This window comes from Tachypleus tridentatus, chromosome 1 (assembly GCF_004210375.1).
Source record: "Tachypleus tridentatus isolate NWPU-2018 chromosome 1, ASM421037v1, whole genome shotgun sequence".
Lineage (NCBI taxonomy): Eukaryota > Metazoa > Arthropoda > Merostomata > Xiphosura > Limulidae > Tachypleus > Tachypleus tridentatus.
In genome coordinates, this window is record NC_134825.1 from 34,408,046 (window position 1) to 34,422,598 (window position 14,553).

At 33.8% G+C, this 14,553-nt stretch overlaps 1 protein-coding gene across 4 annotated transcripts in view; it reads right to left on the reverse strand.

Annotated features, from left to right (window-relative positions):
* LOC143245847 (disks large homolog 1-like) overlaps nucleotides 1-14,553 on the reverse strand; it is a 119,624-nt gene that overhangs the window by 38,677 nt on the left and 66,394 nt on the right. For all 4 annotated transcript variants that reach the window (XR_013025700.1, XM_076492119.1, XM_076492113.1 and 1 more), the window contains 2 exons: nucleotides 9,947-10,049; nucleotides 9,560-9,736 (listed from right to left, as the gene is read on the reverse strand). Coding sequence is in view for 3 of the 4 variants with exons in the window: in XM_076492119.1 (XP_076348234.1) it covers nucleotides 9,560-9,736; nucleotides 9,947-10,049 (280 nt within the window). In the remaining variant the exon portion in view is untranslated. The remainder of the gene's footprint in view (nucleotides 1-9,559; nucleotides 9,737-9,946; nucleotides 10,050-14,553) is intronic.

Here is a 14,553-nt window from a genome sequence, read left to right on the forward strand (position 1 = left end):
TGATTCACATACTGCAAGATGAGCATTCAAACATGCCATCAGCTTGTCCAAGATTGGGATGAAGCCTTAAACCTGGATACTTTGTGCTGCTCTCAATGATACTTCACCATTACAAATTTTGTCAGCTGCAAATTTATATAGATTAGTCAGAAACCCCTTTTCCCATAGGATCCTAATGCAACTTCTCCACTGTCCAACTCTAAATCCAGCATTGCTTTGAGAGCTGTATAATTCCATTCTTTAATATAAACTATAGCTCAGCAGGGGTTAAATTTCTAATGCTTTAGAGAAACCTTTTGGATAGTTAAAACAAAATGTAAATCACTTGTAGCTACAGTCTTGACCAAAATGTTTGGATCATTTGTAACAAATGAGATGGAATACAAATACACTTAGAACTGTCAAACAGAAATGTGTGTTATATTAAACAAATACCTTCGTAATTTGTATAATGTGACAGGTTCTATGGACATCATGAATGATTTATTAGAACAAGAAACAATTTTATAAGACACCTGTAGAAATACGTGTAATTCAGCATTTCACCTATCACAACAAAATCTTATTAAAACATATATAATGACAAAATAGAGAATCAATTTATCATAAATCATGCCTGTAACTTTATGTCAGTTCATGTTAAATGTTAAACATTTGATACTTGGATGGTCCTTCTCATACTCTGATAATCTCTACAAGACAATGTGGCAGGCTGTCAATGAGGTCATTGATGTAACCCAACATGATTTCATCCCAACTTGTCACTAGATGGCACTAAACCCCAGTTACAGTAGGGTAGTGGTTAGCAATTTTATTGCTCAGTTCTGCTCAACAATTCTCAATGGGACTACAATCTGGAGACTCTGCTGTCCATGACAAACTTGTAAGATTATCCTGGTTGAGACAGTCCTGCAAGATATGCATGCTATTCATTTTAGAACACAAAGTTATTTCCAAGTCTTACCCTAGAATATGGCAGAAATATTGTCTCCATAAAGTGCTTGGATGAGGTGCCACTGATGTTTTCCTGGAGAATATGAAGAGCAGTTTTTCACCATGATGAATAGCTGTCCAGAATATGTACTGCAACACATCCTGTGTGTTCCCTGTGGACAAGAAAGTCTTTCCACATTTGTTCTCCAGACAAACAATGAACATAAAATAGCTTTAACAAGACTTATCTGGAAAGATGGCATGTCACCAGTGTTCTAGCAGTAAGTTTGAGTGTTGTTTTGCTCAAGTTACATGGTGATGGCAGTGATTTCTGGTTAATATTAGTTTGTAGATAGCCCTTCTTGCAAAACAAGTTTCTTGGTAAGATTCCTATTCACTTTTTCTTCTGGATACCCCAGAATTAATGAGTTTGTACCACCCCTGTCATAAGGTGTTACAATATTACTTTTGACCTTCATGTGTTAACTTCATTAAAACAACTTTGGCATTAGTTTTTCAGCACTTATAAGTGGACTTTCCTGGAACAACGTTTCTAGCAGTTTGATGGTGTTTCAGGATTCTGGGTATAGTACAATAGAAGTACCCTACTGTTCTGGCAAGGTAAGTTTGTTTCATATAATTTCTGTACAGTCAAACAACTTGACACCTAATAACTTCTGGCATGTGACAAAGCATGATTCTACATCAAGTACAGGAAAACTGTCTCAACAATGCTTGACCTGTTTTGCAAGAGATTATAAAAGAACAACCTTTCATATAAAACAGATGTGTATCTGTGTTTTGAGAAAAAAAATGCTCAAAACAACTTATATGGACCAGAATAACAACACATACATGTTTGTCTAATCATATGATTTTTCTCTGTTATTACTCCAGCATTTATTTGAAAACTACTCCATACATGTAGATGATAAGATCAATATAGAACAGTATGCAAGTATTTTGGTCAATATTGTATGTGATGTTGAGTTAATTATTGTTCAACAATCAGCCATATTGTCCCAAGAGAAAAGCAGCATACACAATCATCAGGTCACCAAGTTATTGTCTCTGGTTTCAGTCCAGGTTGTTTGCACAGTCTTCACTTAGTGATGTCAGATGTATTGGCAACTGTGTGCTCACTTTCAGACATTGCACAATAAATGCAACCCCTGTGTTTATGACTACCTTCAGCTACTTTAACTATACTAACCATGTTGTAGACCATTCAAACAGAAAGCTAGATAACTGAGTACCTATAATTGCTGAACAACACTGAGCAAATCAATACTCATATTAATGTTACTTGTATTTTTTTTCTAAACAGGAAATAGTACATTCCACACATGGGCTCTGTTATTGTATTACGCAGCACCAATACGCTAGACTTCATCAATAGTAAACCACAAAACAACACTCACATACTATGACTTTCTCTCCAACATGTACTTGTGCAGTTTCTGAAACTCACACAAACTCAAATTAACGTGGCAGGGGTTCAGTTTAGAGAGAGAGAAATCTGAAGAATTCTCTCTCCAACTGGCGTGATCAGGAACATTGTGGTTCCTCTTTGTCCCCTTTTGTGAAAGATTATTGAAATTAGCAGGTGCGTTTTGTTTTTCTTTTATTTTGACTCTTTCTTGAATGAAGGAGTGAGGTTGGTCATAATATTGATGAGAGAGACAAAGGTAGCACAGGAGAAACCAGCTAGACCAGATCCCGAAAAGCAGATGTCAAAGTAAATAGGAACACGAACATAAACGTAAAACGACCTGATTCAGGGCATGGCAATAAAGTTGCCTTGGCTGGGATCTAAAGATCCAATGCCTAAGATTTGGCTGTGGGGGGAAACAGGAGTGCCCTGAGAAAACCCACTTTCACAGGTCAGGTGCCGAAAGATTTACCTGTCCTGTGCCCGAGACTTGAAAAAGAAATACATAATATATATGTGAGGTTTGTCCTTTATATACTTTGTTGTGTGATTTGTAATTGCTGAAATATGTTGTATGGTGAAATATATTTGGTTGGTGCACTGGCTAATTTACAGAGTGATGCAGTTAATTTCTTTCTGTGTACTGCTTTTAAATAATATTTGTATGACATTTCTGTTAGTCTGTTTTTGAGAGTTGGTAAGTTACTGATTTGGTGTATATAGTTTATGGGAGTGTATGGTGGTAGTCTGTAATGTGCTCTTAGTATTTTGTTTTGTTGTACTTGGATTTTCTGAAGTGTGTTATTTGACATATTATATGTGACTTGACATCAATACTCTATTAATGGACAGATGTAAGCCTTATATATTTGAATAATGGTCTTTAGTGAGCAGTTTGAGTGTTTACTGGTTAGAGTCATTAAATATGAAATGCGTTTTCTGATTGATGAGTATATGTTGTTAACATGTTTTTTCCATGTTAGTCTTGTGTCAAAAGTGATGCCAAGGAATGTGATATGTTTGCTCATATTAATGGGTGTATTTCCAGGTGAGAATTTTACTTTTTCTAGAATTTTTCTTTGTCTTTTAGTTTCTTGTAAAAGGTGATTGCTTGTGTTTTGGTTGGATTTAAAAGTACTCTCCACTTGTTACTCCAGTTCGAGACATTGTTTAGTGATTCTTGAATGCTAGACATAGCCATTACTGGGTTTCTTGAGATACTCCATATATCAATGTTGTCTGCATATTGTGAATTATGAGTGTATTTTAAACTGGGGAAAGGTATATCGCAGACAAAGATAATGTACAGTAGTGGATAAAGGACTGATCCTTGGGGCACTCTTGCAGTTATTTTGAAAGATTTGGATATAGTTTTATTGACTTTTACCTGTGCTGTGCTATCTGTTAGGAAGTTTGATATCCATTTAATAATAGTTGGATTTATTTTCAGATGTGTTAATTTGTACTTGATGGCGTTGTGCCATACACTATCAAATGCTTTTTAACATCTTAAAATACACCTATTGTTACCTGATTGTTATTAAAAGCTTTGTAGACTGATTTGGTGAGTCATGTGAGGTGATCTTTTGTTTGTCTGTTTTTCCTGGAGGCATTTTGAGATTCCAGAAGGATATTATTTATTTCACAGAAGTAAAGAAGATTTGAGATAATTTTCTCCATCAGCTAGCCAAGGCAACTTAACAGACTGATGGGAAGGAAATTATCCAGATTTGTCCTGTTTGTTTGTTTCTTTGTAATCATGGTGATGATGGCTTTTTTCCATGTGTCGGGGTGGTAACCAGTTGTTAGTGAGATGTTCATGATGTTTGTGAGGTGTTGTAATAGGAGAGTAGAGCCTTTTTTGAGAATAATGTTTGGTATTTGGTTGTGTCCGGGGGAAGTGTTTTTCAAGTTTTTAATGTTACTTTTGAGTTCTGTGATGATAATTTTCCTGTTGATTGAACTTAAGTATCTTTCTAATGTCTTGTCAGGGAATTGTGGTGTGAATGAAGATTGATTTGTGTTTATGAAGTTGTTGACATGTTGTTGGTGTTGTGTGTTAAAGTCGACTGAATTTAAGCCGTTGAAGGAGGATTCGTAGTAGTCGGCTTTCTCAGAGTCCGTCCTTGTGATTATGTTGTTGTGTGTGATGTGTTGTAACAAGTAATTTGTGTTTTTGTTGGAAGAAATACTCTTGAATTTTTTTCCAAAATTCCTTTGGATTGTTTTTGTTTTTTTCCAAGTTTTTACAAAAGTTTTGCTAATTAATTTCTTTTGCTATTTTAACTTGTTTAATTTTTGCATTTGTTCTGTTAATCTGTGTTTTGATAGTCGGATCATGTGTTAAGAAGTGTGTTCGTCTTAATTGCCTGCATTTGATTATTAGTGCATGAATTTGAAATTGGTGTGGTTGGCATCTTATAAGGTTCCCATGGAACAACAGTTCACCAACAGCACAGATAAAACTGACCAAGGAGCTCCACAATATGTTCATCAAAAAAACCTAATGCTAGAATTGAAGTCAGTGACAAGCATCTTCATTCTGTGAGTGACATCTCCTAGTCATTTACCTCTTAATTCAAGTCCAGTTATCTTCATTTGCTGGAATGAAATTTGTGATAACCAGCTCAAGTGGTGGTTTTACTCATAGCGCCTGATATACCATGAGATTCACCAATGTTAGGGTTATTCCTGCCTCAACCAAGTACTGTATGTTTCTTGCTATTGTACTCTGACAGGCATGCAACAAAATCCATCCCACCCTTATAGAGCTAGATGGACCATTAAAAGTTTTGGTACAGGCTATTTACTGCACTTCTCAAGTCTGTGGCCAGATATAGAGGCAGTGTTTTCTGAATATCAAGAAGTGTGAATTATTATGTTAACAGATGAGTTTACTGAGACACATAGTCAGTAGAGAAGGAGTGTCTAAATATCCATTAAATGTTGACTCTGTCCACAATTGACCAATACTGAAGAGCTTGTATGGGGTAAAAGGATTTTTGGCCCTGTGTTCTTACTATCAATATCTTGTTAAATCACTTCCTGGCAAATGTTTTTTGAAAAAAACAAATACAATATGTTAGACTGTTGATTCTAAACAATCATTTACAAAGCTGAAAAATTGGCCACTACTTCTGTATTATCCAACTCTTAAAGATCCACTAATTTTAGATATTGATAAGAGTGATTTTACAGTATGGGCACAATTATCATAAGGACAAAATGGGAAAAGTTTATAAGAGTTATATTAGCCCTACATCATTTCTTTCATTATCTACATGAACAAAAGGTCACACTGAGACACATCATGTATCACCAAGGTAAGATAATAAGTTGGTTTCTAAACTTCCAGATGTAGAAATTTTAATATTTTGCATCACCCTGAACAGAAACATAAAAATGCTGATGCATTATTATTAAAAACATGTGTTAAGGAAGAATTTATACACTGTAAAAGAAGTTGCAAAGATAACCAACCTAATGTACATCAGAGAACACTTTAAGACCTGACATTGAAAAATGATGACAAAGGACTAATGTGGTCCAAAACGTAACTAAAAGATGATCAAAGGATATGAGTTTAAAACAAGTTATTTAGTGGATCTAGTAATTCAGTGGACCAAGAATAATGAAAAAAAAAAACTATCATGGCAAATGGTTGTTGCACATAGCTCAAAGACAAATACATATTTGGGACATTAGGATTCATTATACCTACAAGAGGGTTTATGATGGCAGAAGAAGGAATATATTAATGGACAGAAATAATGATTAAGGTTAGTACTTCCAAATCCTCTGCATTCTGAAACACTCCAGCATGTTTACAACCATTCAACAGCTGAACACTAAGGTTTTTAAGAAGACACTGAAGTAAGTAAGAAATGCTTCTACTGAGTGGAGTGCCACAGACTTGTAAAGAATTGATGTAAATAATGTGAATTAAAGTTCCATGAAGGAAACAGTATGGGTAACTACAGTAATATCATGTTGGAGCACCACATGAGAGAGTGTTTTCCATGTGTTTGGTTTTGTGTCACATATTTACAATGGAAATGAATACATCATGGTTGTGATGAACTATTTCACTTAATGGTCAGGAGTAAATGCTGTTACTAACCAAGAGTTTTAAATGATTATATCATATTCATAAGAAAAATGTTCAAAAATTATAAGCCTATGCCAATGTTTATGTCATTAACACTATGCTGAGAAATGATACCAAACAGTCAGGGTAATTAAGTAAACTTGCAACTTATATCTACATGAATTACAAACCAATATCTAGTATATTGCAATGTAGCATAATTCTGTACAATACGTATTTTCAAGAAGACTGAGACATGTGCAAATGTACAGATATGTGACACTAATGAAACACAGGTGTAACAGATTTGAATGCAAACCAAAATTCTCTTGTTTCACAGTTTTAGTTAGAGCAATTGTAAATCAAACTCTGCTACAAAATGACATAAGGTAGCCTATACACCTTCTCTTTTACTGAAATTATTATAAATATACTAAAACTTTCAGTGCTAAAGTGATACTCTGGTGATTATGAACCTTCAGTTATTTTACTGTATGAATTTCAATTGTTCTGCAGGTTATTTTGGATTATTAAGTAAAAACAAGAATAAAAATTCCAGTGCACTTAATTATAATGAATTAAACCATAATTTTTTTAACTACAAGTACACAGTTTTATGTTACTAACGACAGACGTTTCTTCACAAATAAACAATTTGTAAACTGAAATCCCACTTACTTGGTAATTTCTGCTTTGTTAAAAACTTAAACTTTAAAGCATTGAGGTAACTAACTGGCTGACATCAATTCAAATATATAACCTAAATCATGCACTAATTACTCATTAAATAAATAGCAGAGTTGTCTGCCAACTCATTCTTTGTGTTGGGTAAAACTGTTCTCAGATTTTACATAAAATTTGAAACACTAATTAATGCCAAGCATGCATTACATGGCTAAAGCCTCCCTCTCATCAAAAAATGCAAACATTAAACTGAATTTCCAACAACATTTCCTCCTGTAAAGTTCTTTAAATAACCATATTACATAAATAACAATGAGACATTAAGGTTTCATAATTAACAATGAAGTAAGTTTTGAAAATTAAAAACATTAATGATCATAAAATATAGATATTATGATCATTAGATAATCAATTAAATGCACCAATGAAGCAAAGTACAATCACACTTTTGATTAACAGAACAAACTTTTCTTCCTTTACTCACTTTTATGATTTGCTTTTTTGTGTCTTATAATAAAACTTAAGATTACTTTTTGCCTTTTTTCAACACTTGCTGTTTTACCACAAGAGGAGTTCTCTTCAGGTCAGTGATTGAGGTAATCCATTGCTTGTAGCCTCATCCTTTGTAATATTTTGGAAATGATCTTAACAGGAAAGTCAGGCTCTTCAGCAGGTTGATTTTCTTCTGGCAAGGAACTCTCTGAAGCCAACCAATTGGTCACTCTCCCACCAATGTACCTCTAAAGATGACCAATGTGGATGACATCTGGCTTGCACCATCTAGCTGTCCAGATTTGGCTGTGTTACACTTTAAGCTGGTTGTTTTCTTTTTCATGTGCTTTCAATTTCGTAATTACTGGATGTTCAATCACTAGTATGTGACTGATATGTAATACAAAAGGAAGGTTTGGTCACAAACTATGAAATATTTTGGGACAAGTTTAGCCTTACAGCTATGATTCATATAAAAAGTGTTCTTTCAATATGTTAATTACCCAAAAGTCATGTTGTCTACAGTAGCTTCTCACAGTTAGAGTGCTTACAACTTCCTTCTTGCTGGAACATTATGACTACTTTGCTATTTGCATCAGTCCATTTCCTTCCTTCATCCATGGAGACAATGCCCCAGCTGTCATTAAAAGATCAGTTCAACTAATGACTGGTGTATAACCAGTGTCAATCAATGTGTTGCAAGACTTCCCACTGACTCAGGTACTGATTTCTTTCTATAATGAACTCATTACCTTATATGGGGTGGGCAAGCATAATATTTTATGCTAGGCTAAGGCCCTTAAATCCAGCTAATTAATACTTTACAATGTCTGGTTTACTATTTATTGTATTTTATACCAGTTTTGACTCAGGAACCCATCATCAGGGCACTTTCTTATTGGTTTATCATCATCTATTTGTTCATTATAGTCTCAGCTGTAAAGTTCGTTTTTTCACATTGGTGATAGTCTTGTAGCTGGTGACTTTAAAATAAAATTGCTGTTGAAACATTTACTGTCTCATAAATTACTTCTTGTATTAAGAGAGCACAGTTGTGTAACTTACCCTTTGAGTTTTACTAGACTTCCATCAAAGGGAGTTAATGTTTCCACACAATTTGATCTGACAGCCCAAAAATGTCTAGCTGGTGTTTCTGGTTCAACTTTGATTCAAGTTTCATTACCAACCAGATAACTTCTTTTAAAAGTGTAAACCTATTTTGCTCCAGCATAATTCATATATTGTCATCCACTATGCATCTACAAACTAGTTCTGTGCCAATTAATCCATCTTTTAACTTTAAACATCTGAATAAAACAACTGGGCTAATCTTTTCACATCTTCCAACATTTTGGCTAAGATCACATCTTTGCTTCTTACTCTGTTCCTAATACTTGTTTTAAAAACAACCTTCTGAACTGACACTTTAAAATATCTTTGATAAAGCAATCATTAAACGTTGATAGTTGTTAGGACCCTTTGTAAGAAAATTTCTTAATGTTGTCAAAGTTGGTTTAATCCTTGCTTTACCCAATTCAATTTTTAAATATTTAGAGTTGATATACTTTTGCATATTTCCTACAGCTTGTTCAATCTTGGTGACACATTTCATTGATTTCTTTTTACACTTTTTATTTTCATTTTGGATGTAATTGTATAATGTTCATTTTACTTTTCTGATGCTCATTTGTTTTAAAACATCATATAAAATTCTAAACATTTAGATGTGCTCATCATATGATGTGAAACTTCTGTCTGGTCAAACAACTATACAAAAGTCTAAGCTGAAAAACATAGCCTTTTTTACTAAAATTATTTCAAGTTATAACCTCAGCTGAATCATGGTATTCAGATGGATGTCAAACCTTGCTACTAAACTATTTCAAGTTATCAAACATTGCTAAAAAGTGGTAGTTAGGAGAATGTCTAACCTTCTTTTACTTGGAATTATTCCCATGCCTTCTTCTTCACCATCTGGAAGAACTTTTCTTGCTTGCCACCACTCATCATCACTAGCATTAATGACATGCAAAATATCTCCAAAGTTAAATCTAAGTCCTCTGCTGGGTAGACCACTGTCTTTAGAGGGTTCATAGTCAAAGAGAGCCCTGAAATCAAGACAAAAATACACAAACTAATTTATATTCTTTAAAAAGTTAAGGTATATAATTAATGATTTTTTTTAACATTATAACAGGATGAATTTTCCAGTTTACTATTTTAAGCAGTACTTTTCCTGTTGATAAAGTCATCCTTTGTTATAAAGACAAACATCTGCTCTATATGGATACACCTCAATAAAATTTTTCAATACAAACCTGACATGAAGAGACAGCTTTTGGGAAGTGCGTAAGGTGCCAGAGGATGTGGTCAACATTTGTTCTCGCAAGTGATGTAATTTTGTTTCACATTTATTGCATTCTGTAATAAAAATATTTTAGGAATATTAAGGAATGATATTTAGGGATATCATTGAAACATATTTCATAAGAAATGAAGCAATTTCTATATACATATTGTAAACTAAAGACATATGATGCTCAAAGTATATAGTACAAATTACAAATAAATAAAATAAAAGGTGATAAATAAATTGCAAAAAAAATCCAAGTCATATTAAGATCATGTTTACAAGAAATGTTACAAAGTATATTATCATCTTACGAAGAAACCTTTTGAAATGTTAAATATGCTGCAGGGCTACTGTCAAGATGCACAGTTGTCTTATATAGCATAACTGGATATGTTGACATGGAGTGTAATGATGTAACAAGGGCCTAAATTTGTTTTAGTATAACACACCCAACCTTTATGGTAGTAAAGATTTAACATTACATTCTGTTCAGTGCTTAAGCGTAAGAAGTGCTTAAATTACAGGTGTTATACAAATCAAGAAATTTTAATAAGCATTACATGCAAAGCTTTCTAAACATATATTCCTAAATTATCTAAGTAATGAAGTTTTTGGGGGTCAATGAATTTCTTGACTGCTGGGTTACTGATGAAGGAAAGTCCACTTTCTGAAATCTCTTGAGTTATATGACATTTTCGGATGATCTGTGTGCATAAAAATATCATGAAAACATCAAATAACATGCATTAAAAAATAAATAAAATATCATTAATGCCCAATGAATTCCACTAAGTACTACTGAGGTTCCCAATGTATTGTGCATAGATAATGGTTAAATTTTACTCATTTTGTTTTTGGTCAGTTATTCACAATGACCATTTCAAGACTAGTTTTTTGACATGGTAACCTGGTTTTTGATATCTGGTTGTATCATAATAAGTTTAAGTTCAACAAAAACTCAAACCCTAAAAAAACACTATGTCTCTGTCTCTGTCTCTGTTAAGTAAGAATAAAATCTCAACCTGTGGCATTCTAATCACAGGATTTCATATCTGCAGATTGTTGTCACACCTTACTTTTTTTCACAATGGTTCATAGAACACCAGCATCCAACAGAATCAGTTCATCATCTTCTGTGGATCACTGAGTGAACTTGCACAATCTTTAGAAAATCATTAAGAGTTGATTTCTTGGTGTTCTAATTTTATAGGATTACAATTTGTAACTTATTCTTCCTCTCAATATTTCAACAGGGTAGTGAGAAGAAATACCATTTTAACAGTCCACAGTTGACTACAGAATAAGACAGTGTCCAGGATAGAATTTTATCCTTTGGCGTATGTCTCATAAAATTATATATTAGTGTCTCATCAATCATTTTGTTAAACAGTGTTACATCAGTTGGAATAAGCGTCATACAAAATTTAACCAGTTATTTGAAATTAAAGTTTAAATTAAAATCCAAAAAGAAAACGAAGTGACTCATTTTAATTAATTACATACATATATAATAAAGAAAGATCCACATTCAAAAATCACTCGGATTACAGGATTTTGTACTTTTCTGTTTAACTTGTGTATATGTTATGTGATTTACTACAATATTACATTAAAAAAGATTTAAACTACATTATCTTTATTGCCTCAAAATCTTACTTTAAAAAGTTTTTTTGTTTCCAGTTGATCGTGTTTCAAAGTGCAGATGAGTCTCTGAATGTTTTAGAATTTACACCATCGTTGAAATCCAGACTTGATTAATAATGGTAGTCAGAGCGTGAACAGCCCACTGTGTAGTTTTGCGTTAAAAACAACAAAAAGTTGCAGATGGATATGACAGACGTGAAATTACCTAACTGAATTTGAAAATACTGTCAATATAAACTAGTTTTTCCAATCAACTCAAGAGGGATCTAACTCACCGAAAATTTTGGTTATCTAAAAATATTATCATTAAAATAATGGTTATAGCTCACAAATATGACGTTTAAATAATGTTCAACCTTCACACAAACAAGCTAAATACTGTATGTTATCAGTATCGGCTGATTTTTCCATTTAAATTATTCAGCAACACAATAATTTGTTTTACTCGAATACTTGCACAAAGCTATACAAGACCTATCTACAAAAATTGTTTCTATCTTTAAACTGCCTAGAAAAGGCTGTCAATAGCATTTACAGCCATCTCTTGGACTACTCCAATCGAACAGTGAGATTTGACCGTTGTTATCATAACGCACCCTCCCTTCCCAAAGTACTGAGCGAGAATTTGCGGAACGCGAACTCTTTAACCGTATGATTCATTAACCACTTTACCACTATTAACTTATAACATAATAAGACAGTCGATACTTTCCTCCCTGCTACACCGCTGGTACAGCGGTAAGTCTATAGATTTACAATGCTAAAATCAAGGGGTCGATTCACCTCGATGGACTCAGCAGATAGCCCGATGTGGCTTTGCTATAAAAAAACACACACACTTTCCTCCCGTTTTTGCGTGAACGAAAGAACAGCCTAAAAGCTATGTTGATATCTGCATTCCCTCCTGATCTTGGTTATAATGTAAGTCAAGGCATTCGACTCGAAACTTAATAGTTCAAATAGTCTATAAACGAAACAACTAATGCTACAACGCCGTTACTCATCATTACTCGCAGCTTGTGTTACAATACACGGTTATCCAGGTAATACGTGTATCTATTGTTTAGCTCCTGGGCGCACGACTGGAAGAACAATGTTCAAAAACATGTTAGGCACGTGGTCTAAAAATTTGAGTATTTTTCACAGGTTTGTTTGTTTTGATTTTGAATTTCGCGCAAAGCTATACGAGAGCTATCTGAGTTAGTTGTCCCTAATTTAGCAGTGTAAGACTAGAGGGAAGGCAGCTAATCATCACCACCCATTGCCAACTCTTGGGCTAATCTTTTATTAACGAATAGTGGATTGACCGTCACATTATAACGCTCCCACGACTGAAAGGGCGGGCATGTTTGTTGGGATGGGGATTCGAACCCATGACCCTCAGATTACGAGTCGAATGCCTTGACTTACATGGCCATTCCGGGCCATTTTTTTACAGGAGGGAATGCAGATATCAACATAGGACCTTATTCTCGAAAATAAATTGCAAGTTCCGTTGAAGGCTAGGGAAATATCATTATTTTCTACTATCGTAACAGAATAAATTATTTTAAAAACTCTCATCCAATGTAATTGTTGTCAAGCAGTTTCATAAATACTCACTCTCGAGTTAGGTGAAAAGTCTTTCAAACTAGATATTTGAAACTTTTTTTTTTCAGAATGTCTACAAAACAATTTTAAGATTAACTCTTTTAGCTTTTATTTTTGTAGAAACAATTACAAGAACAACTACGCCTAACAGGTATATTTTAAAGTACCTGCATACTGAACAACTGGGCTACTCTTTTACCAACGAAAAGTGGGATTGACCGTCACATTATAAAGCTTCCAAAATTGAAAGGATGAGCATTTTTGGTGGGACAGAGATTCAAATCCGTGAACTTCATATTGTTAGTCGAGCGCCCTAACCACGTGGCCATGCCGAGCCAGTCAGAGAGAGAGAATGAAAAAAAAAAAACCCTGCAAAACCTAGTAGTCACTCAGATAGAACCTAGAAGTAGGAAAATGAACAATCCAATCAAAGTCTAATAGAAATATCTGTTTTGCGTTATTGAAAGCAAAGTAAACATATTAAAGGAAACTGGCATTTTCACTACGAAAAAACAAACAAACTATTCCAATCATTTAGTTAATCATCGCAAATGTTGTTCTGTAGGAAAACGTAATACGTTTTGTAAATACATAAATATAATAATAGTATAATATAATAATAATAATAATAGTATCCTAAAGGATAAAAAGAAGTTAAAAACATAATTTCGAAGTAATAGTTAATATAGCTAAATATGCTCGCCCTCCCAGCCGTGGGGGCGTATCATGTGACGGTCAATCCCACTATTCGTTGGTAAAAGAGTAGCCCAAGAGTTGGCGGTGGGTGGTGATGACTAGCTGCCTTCCCTCTAGTCTTACACTGCAAAATTAGGGACGGCTAGCACAGATAGCCCTCAAGTAGCTTTGTGCGAAATTCCAAAACAAACAAACAGTAATGTAGTTCCACAGTGAAAATGTCCATTGAAACATTATATTTACATCCTTTATTATCTCGGATATTTATAAACTTCTAACAGGATAATAAACCGCCAATTAAATTGCAAAAAGCTGTCTGTAACAGATACCACACATCTACATTCACAAACTGATTATGAAACACACTAATCGACCACAGTATTATACAGAATTGGATTAGAATGCACCGTCACTACAACAACCTTTTCTATTATCATATTTTTTTGTTTCAAGGTACCTGACAGTGTTTATTTCCTGTAAGTTGGTCTGCTATCTTAAGAGAAAGTCCTATAATTGAGATATTCTTGATTAAAACTTATATTTAGCATAATTCTCGGATTATTAACATCAGTGTGTATGTAAATAGTACACAAAAGACACACAACGTCAGAAATAGTGTTTTTGTTCTTGTTAATACACGCC